This window comes from Narcine bancroftii, chromosome 1, assembly GCF_036971445.1.
Source record: "Narcine bancroftii isolate sNarBan1 chromosome 1, sNarBan1.hap1, whole genome shotgun sequence".
In the NCBI taxonomy this organism is placed as follows: domain Eukaryota; kingdom Metazoa; phylum Chordata; class Chondrichthyes; order Torpediniformes; family Narcinidae; genus Narcine; species Narcine bancroftii.
Genome location: NC_091469.1, coordinates 20,414,717 through 20,440,476, shown reverse-complemented (window position 1 = coordinate 20,440,476; position 25,760 = coordinate 20,414,717). Strand labels below are relative to the sequence as shown.

General features: G+C 38.4%; 1 protein-coding gene across 7 annotated transcripts in view; it reads left to right on the top strand.

Moving 5' to 3' along the window:
- zdhhc21 (zinc finger DHHC-type palmitoyltransferase 21) overlaps positions 1-25,760 on the top strand; it is a 91,598-nt gene that overhangs the window by 25,511 nt on the left and 40,327 nt on the right. For 6 of the 7 annotated variants that reach the window (XM_069938721.1, XM_069938793.1, XM_069939022.1 and 3 more), the window contains 2 exons: positions 626-842; positions 4,075-4,173. In XM_069938721.1, coding sequence (XP_069794822.1) covers positions 689-842; positions 4,075-4,173 — 253 coding nt within the window. In that variant the 5' untranslated portion in view covers positions 626-688. The remainder of the gene's footprint in view (positions 1-625; positions 843-4,074; positions 4,174-25,760) is intronic. The other variant, XM_069939101.1, reaches the window with a different exon arrangement.

The following is a 25,760-nucleotide window of genomic DNA, read 5'->3' as shown; positions in this document are numbered from 1 at the left end:
CACTAACTGTGCTGCCCTTGTTCAAAGGTGTAACTTTTTTTTGAGTCAGCTTCCATGCTTTTGATAGAAATTAGTAATTTTGAAATAGAAATATTAAAGTGTATGAAAATTGGTGTGGGGAATGGGATGAAACCCATAAAGCAATGGACACAATGTGATAGAATACTGGGGAAATTTCTAATGAAAAATATGCATAAATATTTCTTTTTGTCATGTAAAAATATTAAATATTAATCAGAACATTTAGATGTGTGCATGGATTAGAAATGTTTGGAGGGATATGGGCCAAACCTAGGCAAATACTGTAGGATTATCTCAGGTAGACATGATGTGCATGGATGAGTTGAGCTGAAGGGTCTGTTTCCATGCTGAGTGTGGGACAAGTTTAATGTTTCCAAAGCATTCTTTTGCAAATGTACTGAAATATTCTGGGTAATTATTAAAGTCAAAACTATCTTGCAAATGATCATCCAAGTTTTCTCCTTGACAGTCTTGCAATGAATGACCATATATAAGAAATAATTATTGATGGATAATATCAAAATACATGCAAGCAAAGCAGGATGCATTAATATAGAGTTAGCAAATGTTTTGATTTTTCATTTTGAGCTTTTTTTTTTACCAGGAACAATGCATAGAGACGGATCATGATAGTCCAACTGATGACCATTAAGACAACGTTTTAGTGATGGGGCTTCAAGTTCATTTAGTCTACGATCCGCAGGGCTGGTGCTTCGTCAGTGTAATTACCTTCATTTGGCTGTACAACACATATTACATCCCCAAACTTGTACTCATTCCTCACTATGAAGAAGAACATATTCCAGCTGCTTTGATAGTAGGTAAGTAGCAAAGATTTTGTTTACCGTAGAGTACTTGGACATGAATGTTATTGCACTCATGGGATGATAGTGACAACACGAGTTATTTCCATTCAATTGGATCCTGTATTGGGAATTATTCATGCTGAGTATTCATGTGAGAAAGGACCAGACACTGTTTATGTATGGGGAGAAAAAAATTATTAAATTTACACATGCAAATTTTTGTTTCAAAATGTAGATCTGCTTGGTAATCTTGAGGTTCTGAATACTTTGTAGCACTATTGAAATTTTACACAGAATATTGGATTGAAAGTTTTATTTTGCTAAATGGTGAATCATTTATCAAAAAAAATGATAATGGTGAAGTGTTATTAGCCCAGAGGAACCATAAACCCAGCAGCAATAGATATTCAACAAGACAAATGGTTCCTTAAACAAAATTTGCTTTTAATTATCTTTAAACATGAAAACAGAATCACACTTTAACTTAAATTAACTAACTTACCTTAACCCCCCTTCTAATTCTAAGCGCACATGTGTGTAATGTGTGTGTAAGTTCAGAAGAGTTCTTTGGTTCACAGTCCAATCTCACTTCTCATTCCTCCAAGTTCACTGGTTGCAGGCAATTCATATACTGTGCACAGAATTAAACATTTATAAAGTTCACCAGGCTTTGGTGCTTGAAAGGTAAATGGTTACTGCTCAGGAAGGTTCTTGTTGTTGTTCCAGGACATCTACAACTGATGTACTTCCATCAGTCACTTCAGTGTCTTGCTAATGAGAGTTGCCCCTTCAGGGTTCTCCAGATGATAACCTCTTTCATTCAGATCACCACAGAGTTCCTTTTTGTTTCTCTTATTCCAAGTGAAACATTTAGACAGCCAGACCTCTCCTCTTGCATGAACCATAAGGGCTTTGACCAAGTTGTCTTCCAAATGGGGTTTTCTACAAGCTTGCCACTCCCAGCTGCTTCTACTGGCTATAACACTGTAGAACTGATCTCTGTGTGGTTGTCTCTCTCTCTCTCCCTCTCTCTCTGAGAGAAAGCCTGCTTGGCCCTCTCTGCTTGCAAAACCACATGATCCTCTTAGAACACCAAGTTCTCTTCCAGACAATCTGCGGCTCCAACAAGATCTTTCATCTGTTGCCTTTTGTAAACAACAATCCATTAGTGATGTCTCTTGAGCGCTCTTGCAAAAGCTGTGAAGCCGACATGTCTAGCATGGGGCAGAGCTCCAGTATTTTAAATAAGATCTGTTTCAAAAAGTTTGTATGTAACCTACTCTAACAAACCTTTCCCAATTTATCTCCCAAAAACATATTGATATACTCTGCCACAGAAGCTTATAACTTGGCACATTTACTTTCTGGAGAATTGCCAGCTGTTAAATAGTAGATCTGTATCTTCCCGTTTGTGCATCCTATTTCCTTTTTTTAAAAAATTTTTGAGCTTAACATATAAGCATACATAATAAATGACAATTGCAATATGAATCAATAATTTACAAGTAAATACATGCAGAAGAGAGAGAAAAAAATAATGGGTAAATAATAAAATATGCATAACTACATAAATAGATCATTATAATAATTCAATCTAGTAATAAACATAATGTATGCAACCATGTCAGACCTATTTATTAGACTGATGTATTAAAATAATAAAGATAAAACAAGAATTAAAAGAGGAAAAAAACCTAAAAACTAATGGACTAAACTAATCCGATCAATCCCCCTCTAATCAAGGTTACCTTTTTCATAATGAAGAGAAAAAATAAATCAATAATGATGTGGAATCACTGGCGACTCTGGATAACGAACCAAGAATTTCCGGAATATATAATAATGATTGATTCTTCCAGTTATAAAAAAATCTAAGAATGGCCTGATAATTTCATAAATTGAAACTTTCTGTCTTTAATATTATTTCTGATTTTCTCTAAACTTAAATAGGACATTACATCATCTAGCTACTGCATATGAGTAAGGGATTAATTGGCTTTCCATTGCAATAAAATTGCTCGTCTCGATATCAATGTAGTAAAAGCCAAGACTTTTTCTGAGATACCGATAAATGTTCATCTGAGTCATGAGAAAAACCAGATAGAGCAATTAATGGACAAGGTTTCAAGTTACTCTTGAAAATTATTGATAGTGTTTTAAAAACTCTTTCCAAAATCTCTCTAAATTTGGCCATTCCCAGAACATATGAATCAGAGAGGCCTCAACAATTTTACACTTCTCACAAAAAGGATCAATATTTGCAAAGAAATGGGATAATTTAAGTGTAGACGTATGAGTTTTGTGCACCACCTTAAATTGTAATGAGCAACGTCTTGCAGAAAATGAGAATCATTAATCAAGCTGAGAGTCGAGTTCCAATCTTCATCTGAGAATGTTATATTCAAGTCTCTTTCCCATCCCAGCATTGGGACTGAATTTAAGTCCAGCAAATTATTTTAAGTACATACTATTAAATCTACCATGAAAATAATATCATGTGTTTAAAAAAAACAGAACAAGAGTTTTAGTATTAGAAATTCATGGAAAATCTGAAAGCTTGGACTGAACAAAATGTCTAATTTGTAAATATCTAAAAAATGTCTATTGGAAAGATTAAAATAGTTGTTTAAAAGATGCAAAATTATTTTGAATAAAAAATCCTTGAAACTTTGAATATTTTTTCTATGTCATTCAACGACAGTTGAGAAAGATGGACATCTATAATTGGATTAGCCAGTGAAAAACCATTAATTCCAAAGAATTTCCTAAACTGAGCCCAAATTCTCAATCTATTTTTCATCAATGGATTATTTGTTCATTTGGAAAAGGAAAATGGTAAAAAGGATCCTAAAATTGCAAACATCGAGGGTTTTTTCAGTAAACTATAATTCCATTTCTACCCAGAAAGGGTGATGCATCCTATTTCCTAGTGAAAATGCAGAGCAGAATGTGGGAAAGAATGAATGATCATAGTGAATCTAGCACTGTAACTGACCTGACGGTAATTTGGCATACTGACAAACGAGCATATTTTAAAAAAAATGTTCAGACCAAACTAGCAAAGAATAATGACTGGCACTGGAGTGGTTTATGGTCTTTGTTTGGAAAGAAACTAGGTGATTATCAGTGGGGGAAAAGCTGCACATAATACAACTCTGCAATCAGCTTGAAGCTGAAATACATAAATAACCTTATAAAAAGGATGATGATATATTAATTAACTTCAAAATTGATGAATTTTTTCCAGTTTATTATTTGGTGTCTTTCTTGTGTGTGACCTCTCTGGTGAGAGCCTCCATTGCCGACCCAGGGAGACTGCCGCAGGACCCAGAAATCCCATATTCAGGTAGGATTCGTGATGTAGGCTCTGCTGTGTTGGAATGGATGAAATGGGCTGAATGGCCTGTTTTTGTGATGCCTAACTCTGCCACTCATTTAAATATATCATGCATAATGTGCCATCTACCTGTCAATCACATTACTTCTGGATTAGTGCTACCTTTTTCAGTTGCAATCATTTACTTGTCTTGATATCTGAGCATTTTGCTTGTCTTTTAACATTGATGTTATAGCAAAGTGATTCTGATTCATCTGATGAATTCTGCAAGGTTAGTTATGAAAACTGCTGTATGATAGGGCCATGTTACAGATGGTGAATCATCTTCAAGCACCAGAGACAACACATGCTGATTTAATGTACAGTTACTTTCTGGTAATCTTTTTTTAAACAATGTACCAAAATTTATTGGTTGTCACTTTTTTTTAATTTGGGCTGAGTCAGCATCTGTTTGCCTCTCCCAAATTGGCCTTGATGATGTGTTGCCTTCTTTGTGTGGGTATACCCACAATGTTGTGAAGGAGAGAGTTTCAGGGATTTAACCCAAAGATGGTGTGGCCCCATTAGTTGTCACCTTCACCCTTTTAACTGGCAAGGATAATGGGTTTGGAAGATGCTTTCTCAGGAGTGTTGGTGAGTTGCTGTAATGAATCGTATAGATCAAGTTTATTATCATCTGACAAAAACCAGATGAAACAGCATTTCTCCAGTCCATGAGACACACCCATCCACAAGGAATCTTCTTCTTCTTTGGCTTGGCTTCGCGGACGAAGATTTATGGAGGGATAATGTCCACGTCAGCTGCAGGCTCGTTTGTGACTGACAAGTCCGATGCGGGACGGGCAGACACGGCTACAGCGGTTGCAAGGGAAAATTGGTGGGTTGGGGTTGGGTGTTGGGTTTTTCCTCCTTTGTCTTTTGTCAGTGAGGTGGGCTCTGCGGTCTTCTTCAAAGGAGGTTGCTGCCCGCCGAACTGTGAGGCGCCAAGATGCACGGTTTGAGGCGATATCAGCCCACTGGCGGTGGTCAATGTGGCAGGCACCAAGAGATTTCTTTAGGCAGTCCTTGTACCTCTTCTTTGGTGCATCTCTGTCACGGTGGCCAGTGGAGAGCTCGCCATATAACACGATCTTGGGAAGGCGATAGTCCTCCATTCTGGAGACGTGACCTACCCAGCGCAGTTGGATCTTCAGCAGCGTGGATTCGATGCTGTCAGCCTCTGCCATCTCGAGTACTTCGATGTTAGGGATGAAGTCGCTCCAATGAATGTTGAGGATGGAGCGGAGACAATGCTGGTGGAAGCGTTCTAGGAGCCGTAGGTGATGCCGGTAGAGGACCCATGATTCGGAGCCGAACAGGGTATGACCACGGCTCTGTATACCCTAATCTTTGTGAGGTTTTTCAGTTGGTTGTTTTTCCAGACTCTTTTGTGTAGTCTTCCAAAGGCGCTATTTGCCTTGGTGAGTCTGTTGTCTATCTCGTTATCGATCCTTGCATCCAATGAAATGGTGCAGCCGAGATAGGTAAACTGGTTGACCGTTTTGAGTTTTGTGTGCTCGATGGAGACGTGCACATAATCATCAACATGTGCATGAAGATATAATTTAAAGTTCATATAAATATTTTTGAATAATATTGATGAACAGTACTCTCAGTTTCAGAGTACTGTTCATCAATCTCACAGCCTGCAAGAATAAAAGATATTTTCCATCCTGGCAGTCCTGATTTTGATGGTCCTGTACCTCCTTCTTGAAGGTAGTGGATCAAAGATACTGTTGCTGGATGGAAAAGGCCTTCAAAAATTCTTTGAGCTCTATTTAAACAATACTCCTGGTAAATATCATCAGTAAAGGAAAGGGAGACCCCAGTGATCTTCTCAGCCATTTTGATGATCCTCTGTATTGACTTTGCAGCTACCTCACCACACAATGATGCAGCCAGACAGCACAATCTCAATTGTGCTCCTGTAAAAAGGTTGTCAAGACGAGTAGCTTTGCCCTTCTCAGGCTCCTTATGAAATATAGGCGCTGCTATGCCTTCCTGACTGATGAAGAGATGTTGTGTATCCAGGATAGCTCGTTCTTTCAAGTAACATTGTGCTCTCCATTCTCTCCACAGTGGAGCCATAGAAAGATTGACCTTCCATCTCCTGAAGCTCACTATCACTTCCTTTATCTTGTCCCTCTCTGCTTGCAAAACCACATGACCCTCTTAGAACATCAAGCTCTCTTCCAGACGATCTGCGGCTCCAACAAGATCTTTCATCTGTTGCCTTTTGAGACTCAGTTTATTGTTCACACACCATTTTTCAAGCCTCCTAATCTCCTTTCTGTAAGCTGATTCATCATTGTTGCCAATGTTGCAAACTACATCCTCAAACTTGATGATTCTGGTAGAATTGAATATGGCTCGTAGTTGTGAGCCAGCAGCATGGACAATAGCGGGCTTAGCACACTGCACTTGGATGCACCATTGCTCAGCGTGAAGAGACTTGGGATTTTGCTGCCAATCTGGACAGACTGTGGCCTTGCGGTCAAAAAGACCAGCGTCCAGTTGCAGAAAGGGGTGTTGAGTCCCAGCAAGAACAGTTTATCCACCAACCTCTGAGGTACAATTGCGTTGAGTGCTGAGCTGGTCAATGAACAGCAGCTCGATGTATGAGGTGCCATTCTCAGGACCGAGCTGAGGGGGAAGATGATAGCATCGTCTGTGGGCTGGTTTGGACGGTAGGCAAACTGGAACAAACTGCTGCTGTACATTTATGCTGAGTAAGTGGCTGTGGATCATGGTAAAATCCCCGCAAAGCCATTCAGGGATATTTTTTCCTGGATGTCAATTTAATAATCCTTCAATTAGTGGGGATAGGTTATGGTAGAAATAGTGAATGTTGAATTGTGCCAGTTGATGATGGGCTGAGCGGATTGATTCATTCCCCATTTGAGATACAAGTTTAAGGAAGGAGCTTGGAAAGTGATGAATCTTTAATATTCTAGGCTTACTCTTTGTGTTCAATCAACCAAATATCATTGAGCATTGTTTAGCATTTAAGTTGGAAACTTGGAAAATCAATAGCTGGATTTCAGCAACTTTTTTGTTGGATACTGATGTCGAGAATCTATGTCGGGTCAGCATCTTTTTAAAATTTTTTAAAAATTTTTCACGCTATGAACCATATGAACCAAAATACACACAAACATTTCCCTCTTGAATATACATAGTGTCATTTTTCTCCCCTTTTTGCCCCCTCCCTTCCCTCCCTCCTTCCCACCCCCTCCCTACCCACTAAATGTTCAACATATACAATACAATAAACCCATTAAACAATGTCATCACACAATGAAAATAAACAAGAAAATTGTGTCATCTACTTTTACACACTGGGTCAGTTCATTTCGTCTTCTTCTCATTCTATCATTTTAGGGGGTGGAGGTCCACGGTAGGCCCTCTCTGTTGTGTTCCATTTATGGTTCCCAAATTTGCTTGAATACTGTGACTTTATTTTTTAAATTGTATGTTATTTTTTCCAATGGAATACATTTATTCATTTCTATGTACCATTGCTGTACTCTCAGGCTCTCTTCCAATTTCCAGGTTGACATTATACATTTTTTTGCTACAGCTAAGGCTATCATAATAAATCTTTTTTGTGCTTCATCCAATTTGAGGCCTAATTCTTTACTTCTTATATTACTTAGAAGAAAGATCTCTGGATTTTTTGGTATGTTGCTTTTTGTGATTTTATTTAATACCAGATTTAGATCTTCCCAAAACTTTTCCACTTTCTCACATGCCCAAATTGCATGCACTGTTGTTCCTGTTTCCTTCTTACAGTGAAAACATCTATCTGATACTGTTGGGTCCCATTTATGTAACTTTTGGGACGTGATATATAGTCTGTGTAACCAATTATATTGTATCATGCGTAAAAATAAAAGAGAAGGAATATAAATCAATCTATTTGCAGATGACATCATATTATACTTAACAGAACCAGAATTATCAATAAAAGGTTTACATACGAAATTGAATATGGAGAAATATCAGGGTACAAGATCAACGCAAATAAAAGTGAAGCGATGTCAATGAATAATGCGGATTTCACAAAGTTTAAGAAAGAATCACCATTTAAATGGCAAACACAAGCAATCCGATACCTAGGTATTAGACTAGATAATAATCTAGACCATCTATACAAATTAAATTATCAGCCATTAATGAAGAAATTACAAGATGACTTAGAACATTTGAAAGATTTACCACTAACACTGATAGGAAGGGTAAATTGCATTAAAATGAAAATCTTCCCAAGGATACAATATCTATTTCAATCGTTACTAATTCCCTTAACAGAGAAATTCTTCAATGAGCTAAAGAAAATAATAAGGAAATTCTTATGGAAAGAGGGGAAACCAAGGATAGCGCTCGATAAATTAACAGAATGGTACAAACAAGGGGGCTTACAGCTACCAAACTTTAAGAATTATTATAGAGCAGCACAATTAAGATATCTATCAGATTTTTATCAAACAAGGGAAAAACCAGATTGGACCAGGTTAGAGCTAGATAAAATAGGGGTGAAGGTACCAGAACATATACTTCATAAGTGGGATGAAAAACTGGTGCAACATAGAAGTTCACCAGTACTGCACCATCTGCTCAACATTTGGAAGAAGATTCAAGTAGAAAGGAAAAAAAACAAATGACCGACTACCAAAATGATTATTGACGCAAAATCACCTAATCCCTTTCACAATAGATAACCTTTCCTTTAGAGAATGGGAGAGAAAAGGGATCAAAAGAATAGAAAATTGTTTTTTTGGGAAATAATTTATTATCTTTTGAACAAATGAAGTACAAATATGGTATAACTCATGGTACAATGTTTGCATACCATCAACTGAAAACCTACTTAAAGGACAAATTGGGAAGCAGGTTGAGGTTATCAGAAGGAAGCAGCTTTGAATATGTGATTACAGACACAATGATAATTAAAAGATTTGTAACAAACATGTACATCAAGCTGCAAGAGAAAGAGAACAATGAACTAAGCTGTAAACCCAAACAAAAGTGCGAACAAGATCTAAACATAAAGATAAAAATGAAAAATGGGAAAAGCTATGCTCCAGAACTATGAGAAATACAATAAACACGAGTTGACGCATGATACAATATAATTGGGTCAGCATCTTAAAGCGGACAAAGGTTTCCATGAAAATGGTGCCTTCGAGTATATGAGAAAAATAATTGGAAGGTGCTACGGCTGTGATTAGGTCATCAAGTCTGAGACGTGCTGTGCTGGCAAGCTCTGCGTTGTTTGAGATGCCGACTCGTCTGAGCTGACTTTGGAAACACTCAATCATAATTGCACTGGGGATATTGGAAAATTGAAGCCGGGTTTTGGAGACCTGGTGAATTTTGCAGGAGAAAGGTGTTGTGGGGAGGGGAAGGTTGGTGAAAACCACTGCATTAAAGCTTAACTTGAGGCTTGTGCTCCACACCCAGACCACATTGAGAACAACAACCCCATATTCCACCTGCGGAATCACCATTGAATATTCCAATTTCAGGTAGCCTGAATCTCCTGTGCTTCTTCCCCTCCTGCTGGTTCACCCAGGTTCCCTTCCCCCCCATCTTTTTCTACCACTTCTCCCCCACCCCTCTGTCAACAAGTCTCATTTTCCCCAACCACCTCCCCCAAACCTGGGTCCAAACACTTGACCTACGAGCATTTCCTACCCTCTTTCCCTAATTGTTTTCATCTGCCCATCATCCCTCCCTCTTTCATTCCACTGATCATCTTCCTAACTTCTCAGATTCCAGCATCTGCAGTCTCCTGTGTCACAACCTCACCTTCCAGCCTTTGTCTCACCCCCCCCCACCAACCTGCCACCATCTGCACCTTCCTCTCTTCCCTGCCCCTACCTGTTACCCACCATCTGCTGTCTAACTTCACCTCCCATACCCACCTTGCTGCAATGCAGACGGCTGGTTTTAAAAAATAATTGTGGCTATAGTACTACATAAATGTGCTGGAGAAACTCATCAGGTCACGCAGGCTCCATAGGAATTGGAGGATAACCAATGTTTCGGGCCATGGCCCATTGTCAGGTATAGTATAAGCAAAACAGGTATGAGCAAGACATCTGTTTCCTTGACTATAAACAGCACCACCAACATGTCAGTTGATAGTTGCAAAAGAAACATTAGCTCGACCATAGTTGACTCATAGATGTGCTCCCAGAATTTATTCCTGTTCTTTCTTAACTGTAAGATAGATTGTATGTATCTCTAACCCGATCTTGAAGTTTTGCCACTTTAAAGTTCATCATGTCTTCAAGTCTTTTGACAGGCAGTTGAGGGGACGGAGCAAGGGGAGGAATGCAGACTCAAACATAAGTGGTCATTGATGGTTACAATAGGGACTGCTGCCTTGAGAAATGACACTTCAGTAGTAGATCCTTTGTCGTGTTCAGGTCTTTAAGGTGATAAGTGGAGGTTCAACAGCCTGGTGGCTGTTGGGACGATAACAAGTTGTTCTTGCACCACACCTGCTGGGCTTCAGGCTTCGGTACCCTCTGCCTAAAGTGAGCAGCGAGAAGGTGAAGGTTTGAACTCCGCCTTTTCTCGATTGCCTTTTTTTTTCCCAGGCGAGTGATTTTAGCATAATAATATAATTGAGTGAATTATATTGTTACGGAGTCCAGAGGACGCCCAAAACCAGCAGCAATAGATATGCACCACAACACAGGGTTACTTCAACAAAAGTAATTTTTAATTATAATTGAACAGAAAACAGAATTAAACTCTAACTTATTACTTAACCTACCTAACTACTTAATCCTCCCTCTAACACTAAGCACAGATGTGTGTAACGTATATTTAAGATTATAAAAGTTCTTTGGTTCACAGTCCAATCTCGCTGGTTGCAGGCATTTCTTGTACTGTGCACAGAAGTTAGTATTAACAAAGTTCACCAGTCTTGGGTGCTTAACAGGCAAATGGTTACCACTCAGGAGGGTTCTTGCTGGTTTTCAGAGGGAGATTTCTCTTCCAGGACATCCGCAACTGATTCCTTCTCAATCAGTCTTGCTGACGAAACTTGCCCCCCTTCAGGGTTCTCCAGATGATCCTCTTTCTTTCAGACTGCCAATCTTCTGCGTTGACCAGGCAGCCTTCTAAAGTTTGCCAGCTTGTCCCTTTGGAACTGATTTCTGTCTCCTCTCTCTCTGTTTCGCACCCTCCCTCTCTGAGAGCAAAACTGTTCCCCTCTGCCTGCAAGGGTCACATGCTCTCCCAGGCAAGTTGCTGTCGACACTTTGTGGCCTCCTGCAAAAAGCACTCTGCAAAAGTCCTGCAAATATGCTGTGTTTTACTGTGTGTGTGTGTGTGTGTGTGTGTGTGCACGCTGCTCTAACCATTCCTCCCAAACCACCTCCAAATCGGTATCTTCAAAAATGAGTGAGATAGCAAGAATCTCTCACACAGAGATATCCCAACAGGGCTAGGAGACTGACACCCAACTGCCTCTTATAAGTTGATGGAGGCCTTTGTGTTTCTGACCACCACTGGCTGCGTTATTCTGCTCTTAACACTTCTCAGTTAGAAGGGTTAGGTAATATTCTGGCCTTTTTTTCCTCTCCGATGAGAGACTTCCATTGATACCTATGGACTTCCCCTCCCCAATAACAGTCACTGATTCATTTTTAGAATGTAAATCGGCAATTATATCCCTGCATTGACATGAGTGAAGCCCCAATCCAAGGCTCACCCAGCTGTCTAATTTATAAATGGTTAAGTAAATGTGGTTGGATAATTAGCATTTATGTACCTGCCACCCGGTTTAGGAGAACTTGAATTTGAATAATGTGAGCTTGTATCAATCACTTAACAACCGCTTCTACAACTGCAGTCTACTTGTATTTTTGGTTACTGGGTGGATCAGCAACATTATGTCGGAAGCTGCAGTCATATGTGGGGTTTGTGCAGGAGTCTTCTGTCAGCAGTTTGGAGCTGAACCTTGGAGCACTTTGCACTTGAGCCATACAGCATGCGGGTTAATGAAGAAGGCAAGCTTGGTGTGAGAAATGGCAGGAAGCGGGGGGCGTGGCAAGATGGCGTAAGGATCAGAGGTGCCTTCCAGTCCTCTCCTGACTCTATCTTATTGTTTGGTCTAGAAATGCCCGTTAAAATTCTTTAAAAGTTTAGATAATTTCAGTGCTGTTAATTTAACTTATGATGGTACAATTGGTGGAAAAGAGCAAAAAAAAACGACAACAGATCATCAAAAAACTACATTTTCCAAAAGTTCAAGTTTTGGAGCCTACCTACAGGAAAGACACTGGGACTCAGCGTGAAATGGATCCCAGGAGAGAGGTACAGTGTTCGGATGTAGAGCTCTATGTTACATCGGTAGAGCCCCCTAAAGAGGGCGCCAAACAGCCTTTAGAACAAAGAGTTACTCAAAGGCATTTGTCAAATGTAGAGGTGGTGCTGCAAACTGCATCTTTTGAAATAGAAGAACCTATACAACTTGATGTACTGGGAGAACTTAATACATTATGGACATTGCTGGAGAGGCTGTGGTTGGGGTTTCCACACGCAGTCATACTATAAGGAAGGCAACCAGAATGAAGGAAGGAACAGAAGATCCTTTGGTTATGCAGAAGAAGCAGGAATCTGTTGAGCGAAAATCTCTTTCAATTGAAAAGATTTTTGTGAATCTTGAATCTAAATTATCTTATACAATGCAGGGATTATCCAAGATTATGACTGAACTTGGTACTAGGTTTAATACTCTGGTGAAAATACAATCTCAACAGATGGCTGAGTTTGGAGCTTTTAAGCTTGAAGTGAGAGATAAATTTAATTCGTGTGAAGAAGATATAGACGAAATACGGGATCAAGTTTTTGATGTGACCAAAATGGTCGAAGACTTACAAACTCAAAATAAAAATTTGGTGAAAAAGATTGATTATTTGGAAAACCAATCCAGACGGAACAATATAAAGATTATTGGTTTGCCGGAAGGTATGGAGGGACCAGACCCAAGAAAATTTTTTACTGAATGGATTCCGCAGGTGCTGGGTCAAGAACATTTCCCGGAAGATATAATACTGGAACGTGCTCACAGAGCCTTACGTAGAAGATCTATTTCAGGTCAAAGTCCAAGACCTGTTTTGGTTCGTTACTTGAATTATTACGACAGAGAAATAATTTTACGAGTGGCTATTAGAAATGCACAACAGAGAAAATCACCCTTGATGATTCAAAATAATCGAGTTTTCTTCTATGCGGATTTGAGTCAAGAAGTTATGTTCCAACGACGGGAATTCAATCCTGCTAAAGAGTTGTTGTGGAAGAAAGGTTACAAGGCAACCTTTAGATATCCAGCTGTTTTGAAGGTTTTCCAAGATGGTTGCCAACCAAAGTTCTTTGATTCTCCAAAGGAAGCTATAGCATTTGCTCAAGAGCTGCCAATTACTCAGTTTGAACAGAGACATAGTCCGCCGCGATCTCTAAGGAGACAAGAGATGGAAGAAAAGAGCCGTGCTCCAAGAAGGATTGGTTGTAATGGTGACTCGGCAGTTGGAGCTGATTAAAAGAAGAGTTGTCCTTTTTTTTCTAATGTTTTTTTTTAAAAGAAAGGGATATTAAATAATGAGGATGTTAGTTTAAGATGAAGTGAGAGTTGGGGGAGAGAACTGGATAGGCACTATTTCCTGAAAGTCATCTGCTACGTGTAAGTTATCTCGCACCCATTTTTTTTTGGGAGTTACTGCATTGCGCTGTTTAGACGGGAGGGGGTATTTTTAACCTCCTACCCGTTTTTTTTCCTTTTTTTTTGTATTATTAGATTAAAGAGTGAAGGGGTTTTTTTTTGTTTTAAAAAAAAAAGCATAAGAAAGTATTTGATTGTTTAAAAAACTAAAAATTGATGTGGTTTTTTTTGTAAAGTTTATTCAGTAGATAAGGAATATTTGAAATTTAAATGTGAATAGGATGGATAATTTTTTTTAATATTTTTTCTTTAACTTTAAGGTGAAAGAAGTGGTAATTCTGGTGTATATTATTTTGCTATTTTAGTTATAGAATGAAGGGAATAATGGTGAAAGTTATAAATTGAATTGTACAATTCTTAATGAGGCTTGAATTTTGTTTGTGGTTTATGCTCCATTTGTTGAAGATATAGATTTTGTTGTAGATGTGTTTTTATTATTTGGATATCTGAATTTTAACGTAATGATTGGGGATATTTAAATGTGGTATTGGAGCTTTTATTGGATAACTATTCAAGAGTAAAAGGGAAAAATGGTGGAAGAGTACTAAAATTGAATTGTACAATGCTTAATGAGGTTTGAATTTTGTTTTAAGATGGTGGTTTATGTGACTAATATGATGATAGATGTGAAGTTAGTTGATATTTGGTGAAGGTTTATCTCTATAGAGAGTTTTTTTTCATCTTTTTTTTCCATGCTACAATTTTTTTTTAAGAATTGATTATTGTTTAAGAATTTTTGATAGATAATGTTACTAACTTTACTAATTTTTTATATTAAGTTTGAGTTAAATATATGTTTCATCTTAATTCTGTTTGTTAAATATATGCATTTAAGTTTGATTTAAATGTTTTTTAAGTCTGATATCTTAGTATTAATTACTTTTCTTTTTGTTAGTATTTTAATCAGTTATGTTTTTATTTTTTTTATAAGTGGGTTTTTCTTTTTTTCACATATATTATTAACTTTATTAATTCTTCACTCTTTATTTTGGGGGGAAGGGGGGGTTGGACTAATTTGAGTTGGGTTATTAACGTGTAATAATTATTGGGGAGGGTATAGTTTATTTAGATTACTGATACTGTATTGTAACTTTATTTTATTCTTAATTTTTTTTAATGTAATCCTATATGTTATTCATGTTATAAAATCTTAAATAAAGTTTAAAAAAAAAGAAACGGCAGGAAGCAATGTTAAGTAATGGACAAAAGTGCTGGAGAAACTCAGCAGGTCATGCAGCATCCATAGGAAGTAAAGGGTAAACAATGTTTTGGGCCTGAGCCCTTTATCAAGGTATGAGCAAAAATGTGGGCTGGTGCCTGAATAAAATGTGGGGGAGAAGGAAGGGAGGAGTATAGGCTAACAGGTAAGAGTCCATAGGTGGATATGGTTGGGAGGTAAGAAGAGAAAAATGCTGAGGTGATGGGGAAGGGGTAACTCTCTGAATGGAGAGACGCGGAGGGTAGGGAAAGTAGTTACAGATAGGGCAAGGAAAAGAGTGCAATATTAAGGTGTGTGTACCCGAAGCAAGTGTTGGCCCCAGCCAGATGCAGAAACGTTTTCAGGATAAGCTGAGTGGTAAGAGAGAGCCTGATTGATTCAGACTGGGTCTCAAGAAATGGCAGCATGGTGCCCACCTGCAATGGAACTGACTCCAGATGTGGGGAAGTAATGAATGAAACCTCTGCTTCCCACTGGCATTTGCCTTATGCTCTCCAGCTGGGCTAACCCATTTCTTGAAGCTTGTGCAAATAAGAGGCTTTGTGTTCTGAAAAATCACTGCACGGAACAGTTTCTAACCATGTAACACCACCCCCGCCCCCTCCATAGCAAAGCAGTCGCCAGTAATAGATTTTTTTTTTGTTCCATTGACCTCTTTTCTTCAATCTGGACCCTCCGATTACTTTTCTTATACATGGACTGAAATATATCGCTGGTTTTGGTTGAATGTTTGCTACTGGTGTATAATCTTGAAGAAGCCAATTGCTGAAGATATTACCATAAGCCTGTAGTTAAGGCTCAGTGCTGACATCACTTCAGGATCTGTTATTGGTGGCACATTGCCTAGAAGATTTAGTGTTTTTGGTTCCTTAAATAAGTGAGGTGTTAATTGGCAGTTTGACTCTGCAGTGGGAGGTTTTGCACCTCGGAATACTTGAAATCATCTTTGAGTAATTATTTTCATGTCTCTCCATAATTCCATCCCGAGCTGCTCACCGGTTTAAATATCTAAATTCTATCATGGTAATTTTGGATAGATTTCAACTGGAGGGAGGAGATTTTTTTAACTATTATCATCAAATTGACATCAATTGTGCAGTGTACTGCAGTGGATATCCCAACCTGAATTAATCCATCTTAAAATTTACCCTTGTTGCAGAATGCAGAAAATATCTGGCTTAGAACATGATGGTGTCAGGAAGAACACATCATATGAAAGGACCTGGCTACTCTAGTTTGGTGCCTTGAAATCCAGATGGTTTGGGTCAAAGGATAGAAAGTTATTGATCGCACTAACATGTAACAGATGACAAAATAGTTAAAGAGGAGGGGAGAAGGAGGAGTACAAGAGTTTATTGTCATACACATAAGTATAAGGATATATGGAAATCCCATCTTGCTGCAGCCACACAGGTATACAAAATACAATAATAGTATAAATTAAGTTACTATATTATGGCGTGAAATTTAAAAAAATAAATCCTCAGATAAATAATAACTATAATGAATAATAAATATTTACAATTTTAAAATGAAGGCAAATCTTCAAAATATATTGTTTAACAAAGGGAAATTCCACCTAATTCCAAAGCATTTTCGAAGGGGTGGTGAATAGGAATTGTTCACAGATCTGCCCAGAGCAGTTAAGTGAAATACATTCTGTGGAACATCGAAGAAGTGATTGCACCAGAGGATTTGAGATGTTGGCTGAGATCACCATTATGAGATGAAGTGCAAAGTATGAGGGAAGGAAGCCATGTGAATAGTATAAAATGACTAATGATAACAGCAAAGCTGAATAAAATTTTAAAAAAAATTAGAGACAAGAGTGAACCAAAAGGAATGAGTACTGGCCAAGTCTTCCACTGATTGGCTGAGTACTGGCACACCTCAGGGCTGAATGCACAGCCCACCCCTATTCATGCTACTGACCCACGAATGGATTGCCAGATCCAACTCCCAACAATGTCATCAAGTTTGCAGATGACACAACAGTAGTCGACCTCATCAGCAACAAGGATGAGCCGCACCTCAGAGAAGAAGTGGAAAATCTCATGATTTGATGCAAGAGTAATGACCTGAATCTCAACATAGACAAGACAAAGGAGATGATCGAGGACCTGGAGTGCCCATCTTCCACTCCAACAACTCTGTAGTAGAGAGAGTGGAGAGCACCACGTTCCTTGGAGTTCACATAACTAGTGACCTATTGTGGACATTCAACATCTCTTCACTTGTCAGGAAGGCGCAACAGCAACTGCATTTCCTGAGAAGACTGAAGCAGGCATGGCTACCGGCCACCATTATGCCAACCTTGTAAAGGAGCTCTACAAGAGTGTACTGGACAGCTGCGTCACAGTTTGTGGTACAGTGGCTGCAGAGAAATGGATTGGAGGTCAATCCACAGGATCATAAGAGTAGCAGAGAGGATCATTGAAGTCTCAACCTCCCCCCTCCATTGACGTGATCTACTGGGATCGTTGTCTGAAGAGAGAGTGCAAAATCATTGAGTAACCCTTCCACCAGTACATAGTATCTTTCAGCTGTTCCCATCAGGAAAAATGTACAGGAGTATCAAAGCCAGCACCACCAGACTGAGGAACAGCTTTTTCCCCACAGGCAGTAAGAATGCTGAACAACCAACAGAACTGCTCACACTATCCTTCCCAGACTCTCACATTCATGAAACAAAAAAAAATACTAGTCATGCTTATCCATTTTGTGTGTTATGTCTGCATGTTTTGTAAGGAGGATCAGAGAGCGCTGCACAAGTACAACCCGTCAAAACAATCAGATGACAATGAACTTGACTAACCTACACATCTCCACAGGTACAGAGGTCCGGTGGGTGCAGTAAAAGCCCAGTACTGACCAGGACCTTCCTGAACTCACCTGACAATTTTTTTGAGATTTAATTAAGCTAGGACCCCAGTTTTGTTTTCCATCAAAGTTGTCATGACATTTGCAGACATTCATGAACACTGAGCATCAAAGAAACTATTAAATTTTTACAGTAGTTAAAAATCTTAAAAATTTAAAAATTCAGAAAGTTGTTATAAATTCAATGATTTTTTGAAAAACAAGTTACTTTGTATTTGTGATTTTATACACAGACTATAAGTCAGGAACTTTTGGTTCAAATCACTTTAGTTCTACTCCCTATTCCTACAGCATCCTTTTGGACTCTGCCTTTCCACTGCATTCTGCAGGATCAGCACCTTTTATTCCACCTGCGCACCTTGCAAACCCACAGCATGAATACTGAATTCACCAATTTCAATAAACTGCCAAACCTCTTGTTTCCTTTCTCCCTCTTTTTTTTAAATCCACTCAGGTCCTCTTTAACACCCCCTTCCTTCTCCTCCTCCTCCTGCCTTGATTTGCCCACCATCCTTCCTCATCTGGTTCCACTCAGCTTCTTTATAAGATTCCGGAAACTGTAGCCCTTACCATTTACCGGCCTCTGCCACTGTCTCTGCACTTCTCTACCACATCTGCCCATGTATTTCTCATCACCTGGATTCGCCTGCCACTTGCTAGCTTCTGCCTCACCAGCCCACCATCCTACCTCACCTTTCCATACTGACTCCCTTTTCACTCATGGTCCTGATTCAGGGTCTTGACCCGAAATATTGAATTTCACTTTCTATCCACATATACTGCCTGACAAGTTGAGAACTTCCCCAGTTTAATTTTCTTTTTCCTGAGAGTTTAGTAGGCAAACTCCTTACCTTAGGTGTAAGAGGACCTCAACATATCACCAGGGAATGCATACTTCTAAGGAGTCCTCTGGCAGAGTTGAATTAATCTGAAATTAATCACCCGCTCATTGGAAGTTGAGGACTGTTGAGCTTCACTTGGGATTTCTAAAGTTTCATCGACAAAAGCTGCCAACAAAGTATCATCTTTCAATTGGAAAAAAAACTTTAAGAAAAGAAATTTAAAAATACTTTTGTTAAATTAGAAGAGTCAAATGTGAATTAAAAAATGTAAGAAAACAAAGTAATCAGTAGGCACAAAAAATACTAAATAACATTTAAATTAATAATGCACTGATGGTGAACAGGATAAGTTTAGCTAATGAATGTAAAATGGGCAGTTTAATTGCTTAGTATTTGCCTGGGAGGCTAATAATAGCAATACAAAATAAGGCAATTAAATTAGAAAGGAAGCAAGTATGAAACAAAAAAATGTAGAAAGATCAGTCTCAAAGGCGTTTGTGCACATCAGGAGAATGGGGAATAGATGGTTTAGTAGGTAGAAATAGATATTTGGAAGAATGGGAACTGTGTTAAATGACTGACAGAAAGCAGTGATGGTTTTTTTTGCATGTGATTGATGGAGTATAATTTTTGTCGTGGGATTGTGATTGGAATTTTCAACCAAAGACATGATTGTTAGCACCCAGCAGCTTTGGAAAAGGAGGTTGAATCGAATGGGCATGCAGAGAATCTGTGGAATGGATTCACAAAATCTTTTACCTCCTAAAATGTGAAGGAAGCACAATGGTTTATAACTTGAGGAACAGATTGTTACAACAGTTTTGCTAAACCAGCCTGCCTGGAATTCTTAATGCAATTTGAAGGGCACTCTGCAAGGCAGGTGTGGACATTGCTGCCTGGTTTGGCCATATACTCCCAACTTCCAAAACCCAGTTAACATAAGTTTGACTTCAGGTCAAAAACTTGCTTCTCTGAAATTCCAAGGCTAGTTGGGATGAAAGGCTATATCAGAGCCAAGTATTTGTAGAGAGCGATCAGGAGAGGAGTTGTACAGTGCAGCAGCAAGTCCTTTGGCCCACCATGTCCACACTGGCTACGGCACCTCTCTATACTTGCCCATTTCTCTGCACTTGGTCCATTGCTTTCTATGCTATTGTTTCAAGTGCTCATTTGAGTACTTCATCTTCCTCTTAAATAGCATGTTCACTGAAAATTCTCTCCACTCTCACTTCTGCTTCCTATCACAAATTTTGGAATGAAAATGATAAGTTTCTAGTCATATACATAAATACACTGTAAATGTGCACCAAAATTACTTGTTGCTTGCAAACTGTTTTTTATTTTTAAAAAACTGCCATAAATACATGTAAAGTTACCTTGGTACAGAAAGAGATTTTATAAATAAAAAATAGATGGATAATAAGTATTCACAATTACAGTAGGTGCAACAAAAATGGTTCAGTAAATGTAATAGTGCAGACTGGTCTTATTGTGGTTCTGGTTGGAGTAGTAATGAAAGGTTTAAGAGTGTGATAGCTATTGAAAATAAGCTATTTTTTGAACCTAGAAGTGCTGGTCTTCAGACTTCTATACCTTCTTCCTGAATGTAGCAGCGAGAAGAGGTTGTGACCAGGGTGATGGAGGTCCTTTATGATGTTGGCTGCCTTCTTGACACAGCGCTTCAAATCGTTGTCTTCAATGGTTGGGAGATCAGAGTCTGTAATGGACTCAACTTTGTGTATTAACTTCTGCTGCTGCAGCCATTGTGTTCCTGGGCACTCAAACTCTAAAACTTTGTTCCTGGGCACTTACATTCTCAGTGCACTTGTAGAGGTTTGATTACCATGCCAAATCTTCTACTTCTTAGAAGATTGTGTGCCTTTTTCACTGTTGCCCCTGTGCTAGTTCGGGGAGGGGTCTTCTGAAATATGAACTCCCTACAACTTGATGATTTCGACCTTCTCCTCTTCTATCCCATCATTCTGGATAGGTGTGTGGTCCCTCTGCCTCCCCGGATCCCATGAACTGTTACCTTTTGAATTATTTTCCCACGCGAGGCTATGCTGTAGATCTTGCATGAAAATTGATGCAGACCACATTAACTGCATCATATGCTCATCAACACAGTTGATTAGCTTTTTGAAAAACTGACCAGGACTGCACACCCCAGTTGCCCCATAGGAATAGTCCCATCTTCTGCAGAAACAAAGGTGACTTCAGATGTTGGAATCTGCACCTAAACAAATTCTGCTGTATATCACCTCCTTCCCCCGCCTCCCCCACCCCCTCCCTCATTTTTAGTTTCATCTTTATACTACTATTATCATTTTCTCTGATTAGATTCCAGCACTGGGAGCCTTTGTCTTTTCATCACTAACTCCAACCTGCATTTTACTCCATCCTGCCATCCTTGTCCTCTGTACACTGGCCTCTCTTCTACATTTAACCAGTTTTTATAAAGGGTTTTGGCTCGAAACACTGACCATTTTTTTCAATTTTTTTAAATTGTTATATAATAAATACAGTTCAATGAAGAAAAGGGAACAAAACTGAAAATTAAATATCACATATATAAACTCAGTTCCCCCTTCCACTGCACTGGGTGAAGACAGAAAAGGCATCAAAAAATATTGTATTCACAAACACAAACACACACCACCTAACCTACTCTATTAAAAAAAGAAACTAACCAAAAAAAATCTGAGCACCTTATCCTGTTGGTTACATATATTTTGTAGATTTTGATTCATAATGTGAATAAAAAAATAAAGTTAAGACTATATCTCAACTGGAAGAGTGAGTACATCTAATCACATTAAAAAAAAAAAAATTTTCATCAAGGCATATAAGGTCACCATGTATCTTCAAATTTCACCGATGAATCAAATACATTATATCTAATTTTGCTAAATTAAACGTGACATAATATGAGAGAACCTTTGAAACACTGTTGGAGGCTAGAGTCTTTACATTTGAATAAGATGTCTCTTCTAGCCAACAATGTAGAGGAGGCCACAACCTGTTGCGCAGGTACAGAAAAATTTCCTATCTTTGCTTCAATAACCTTAAAAAGAGCAGATATTGGGTTTGGTCGCAACTCCACCTGAAATACATTTGAAAAGATAATAAACATTTCTTTCCAATAGATTTCTAACGATAGGCAAAACCAAAACATGTGTCAATGTAGCAATACCAGATTTGCATCTGCCAGAAGTAGGGTTAATATTAGAAAAGAAACAAGTCATCTTATCTTTGGAATGTGAACACGATGCACCACTTTGAATTGGATTAATGAATGTCAGGCACATATTGAAGATGTATTCACAGTTTAAGAATCTTGTCCCATAAATTCTCCAATAAGGGTCTTGCTAGTTCTAATTCCCAAGCTTTTTAATCTTATTGTTAAGTATTGGTCCTAATTTCAATAATCTATCATATATAATTCCAATTAATCCTTTCTGAGAAGGATTCATTTGAAAGATATCATCAGCTAGATCTGACGGATATTCAAATGGAAAGTCCAATCATATGGTATTTAAGAAATTTCTTATCTGTAAATATCTTTAAAAAATGTGAATATTTGGTGAGTCATATTTTCTTGTCTGCTGACATTAAACAATCTTCTTTAAATAAATTTGCAAAAGAAATAATATCTTTGATTTTCCAAACAGAAAAAATTTGATTCGTGGTCAAAAATTATGATAGATAGCACGAGATAAAACAGTTTTTTTTAATTAAAAAAATTCCTAAATTGGAACCAGATTTGCAATATATGTTTGTGTATTGGATCCTTATTGATTTTGGAAAAACTAAATAGAAGAGAGGTACCCAATAACGAGGCCACTGAATACTGCTATATAGATTTCATTTCTAAATCTGTCCATAAATTGATGAAACAATTTGTCAAAATAAAAAATTCAGTCTCAGATTTTAAAATTAGAATAATCCAAGTATGGGCTCCAAATCTTTTAAAATATATAATATTGATCCCATAAATTATGTTATCTTCTCCATTGGTATACAAGACCTCCTTTCTGAATGCCATCTTTGTAAATTAATCTCCTTCTGATCTTTCCTTGAAACAGCTAGACATTTCCTTGCTACTGCTAGAGCTAATCTCAAAAATACCATTTGAAATTTATCTAATCTGTTTAACAAAGCCATTTCAGTAAGCTCTCCATTTAAAAAGATCCTTGGGTCTAGAGAAAATTATATTTTCAGGATATCCTGCAGACAGTCTCTTAATCTAGCCCAAAAACCCTTAACTTTATCACAAGACCAAACTGAATGCTGCAAAAAGGTACCCTTCTGCTCATTATCACAAAAACACAAATCTGAAGCACTCAGTTTATATCATTTCTAATGTTCTGGACTTAAATATAATTGGTGTATAAAATTATACATCACCAACCTATACCTAACATTAACTAGATAACGACTATTAAGAGCCCAATAATATATTTTTTTCAATTTTTGTAAATCACCCACTGATGGTGCTCGACGTACTGAGTTCTTCTGGCACGTTATGTTTGGTTCCTTCTTCTGTATTCCTGATGTGCAAAGCACAACCGAGACACTTGAGATTTTAGCTAAGTAGTGACCATGAAATTACTGGAGACTGGTGAAAAATAAAACAAGAAATTAGGAGGCTGAGGGACGACCAGATAAAGTTTATAAAGTCATGAGAGGCATCGTTAGGGTGAGTAATCAGAATCTTATTGCCAGGATAAAATCATTGCACACTTGAGGGGGGATATTTAACGTGAGGGGAGGGAGAGGTTTGTGACAGCAAATTTTTTAACACACAGTGGTGGGTGCGTGGATCGGGTGGCCCGAGAGTAGTGGTGAAAACAGATACAGTCATGGCATTTAAAATGCTTCAAGGTTGATAGATGTATATGAAGGGAATGGAGGAATATCTATCAAGTAGAAGCAGCAGTTTTCATTTGATTTGGGCGTTGTGTTCAACACAGACACGTGGGTGAAGGGCCTGTTCCTGCACTGTACTATGTTATTAATGTTCGGGGGGGGGGTGTTGGAGTTGGGGGGAGGGAATTCGCCTTATCATTTATACAATGGAGTAAAAAGTAACATCAGTCAACAGGATCAAAGCTGCATGTTACAAAGAATTCTGAAACATTTAGAAGCTCAAAGCTGTACTTTACTTCCTGATTGTCAGAAAATATTGAGCAAACCAAGTGTGTGGGTGTTCTGATGGAAGAACAAAATGAATGAGCTGTCTAAGGAGGCCAGTACAGTGAAAATGTTTCAATTTGTGAGGAGAAGAAAGCATGCAGAAGATTATTATAACTAAGTGCATGAACTAGTTCAGATTAAAAAAAAATGGGTGGGAGCAGTGTGTAAATGTGGAAGCACAGAATAGTTCAAGATCCGTTTTATTGTCACATGTACAAAGATGCATTAATCAAGTGCAATACATTAACATGCTGGAGAAACTCAGCAGGTCACGTAGCTCCACAGGAAATAAAGAGTAACCAACGTTTCAGGCCTGCATCCTTTGTCAGGTTTAAACAAAAGCAGAATAAAAAGATGGGATGGGGGAGAGGACACAGAACTTGACAGCACAGTACAGGTTCTTCGGCCCTCGATGTTGTACCAACCTATAATTTTCCGACCAAAAAAACTAAGCCCTTCCTACCTTATAGCCCTCTATTTTTCTTTCATCCATGTGCCTGACTAAGAGTCATTTAAATGCTCCTAATGTTTCACCCTCCACCACCACTCCTGGTAGAGCATTCCAGTCATCCACAACTCTGTGTAAATAGAGAAAAAAAATGCCCCCGATGTCTCCCCTAAACTTTCCTCCTTCATTTTCTACAGATATCTTAAGGTGTTTGCTGTTCTCAGCCTGGCAGTCTACCTTATACTCTCAGAATCTTGTAGATCTCTATTAATTCACCTCTCATCCTCCTTTGCTCCAAAGGAAAAAGTCCTAGCTCTGCTAACCCTGCCTCATAAGACATTTTCTAATCCAGGCAACATCCTGATAAATCTCCTCTCCACCCTCTCAATAGCTTCCACATCCTTTCTACAATGAGGTTACCAGAACTGAACACATGGTGTGATCTCACCAGAGATTTGTAAACTTGCAAAATGACCTCTCAACTGTTGAACACAATTCTCCATTAATGAAGTTCAGCATCTTCTTAACAATCCTATCAACCTGTGTGACAACCTTGAAGGATGTATGGATTTGGATCCCAAGGTCCCTCTGTTCCTCCACACTGTTAAGTATCTGACTATTAACCCAGCCTTCAGATTTGACCTTCCAAAATTCATCACCTCACTCTTATCCGGATTGAACTCCATCTACCACTTTTTCTCCCAATTCTCCATCCTGTCTATATCCTTTTGTAGCCTACGACAAACTTCAGCGCCCTCCACAAATCCTCTAACCTTTGCATTATTTGCAAACTTACTGATCCATCCTTCTGCTTCTTTATCTAGGTCATTTTTAAAAATCACAAAGAGCGGGGGTCTCAGAAAAGAGTTCTGCGGAACTCCACAAGTCACTGACCTCCAGGCAGAATCCTTTCAATCCACCACCACTACGCTTCTTTCTACAATGAAGCCAGTTTTTAATCCACACAACCAAGGTTCTCTGGATCCCATGCCTCATGACTTGATGAACCAGTTTCTCATGGGGGACCTTGTCAAATGCCTTATTAAAATCCATATATACCACATCTACCACACTACCTTCATCAATTTCTTTTGTTACCTCCTGAAAAAAGACTCACATAGGCTTGTGATGCACAACGTTCCCTTTATAAATCCCTTCCCTCCCTATCCTTCTCCAATCCTATCCTAAAGATCTTTCTATTCAAGACAATTATGCCTCTTTTGAACAATTGAG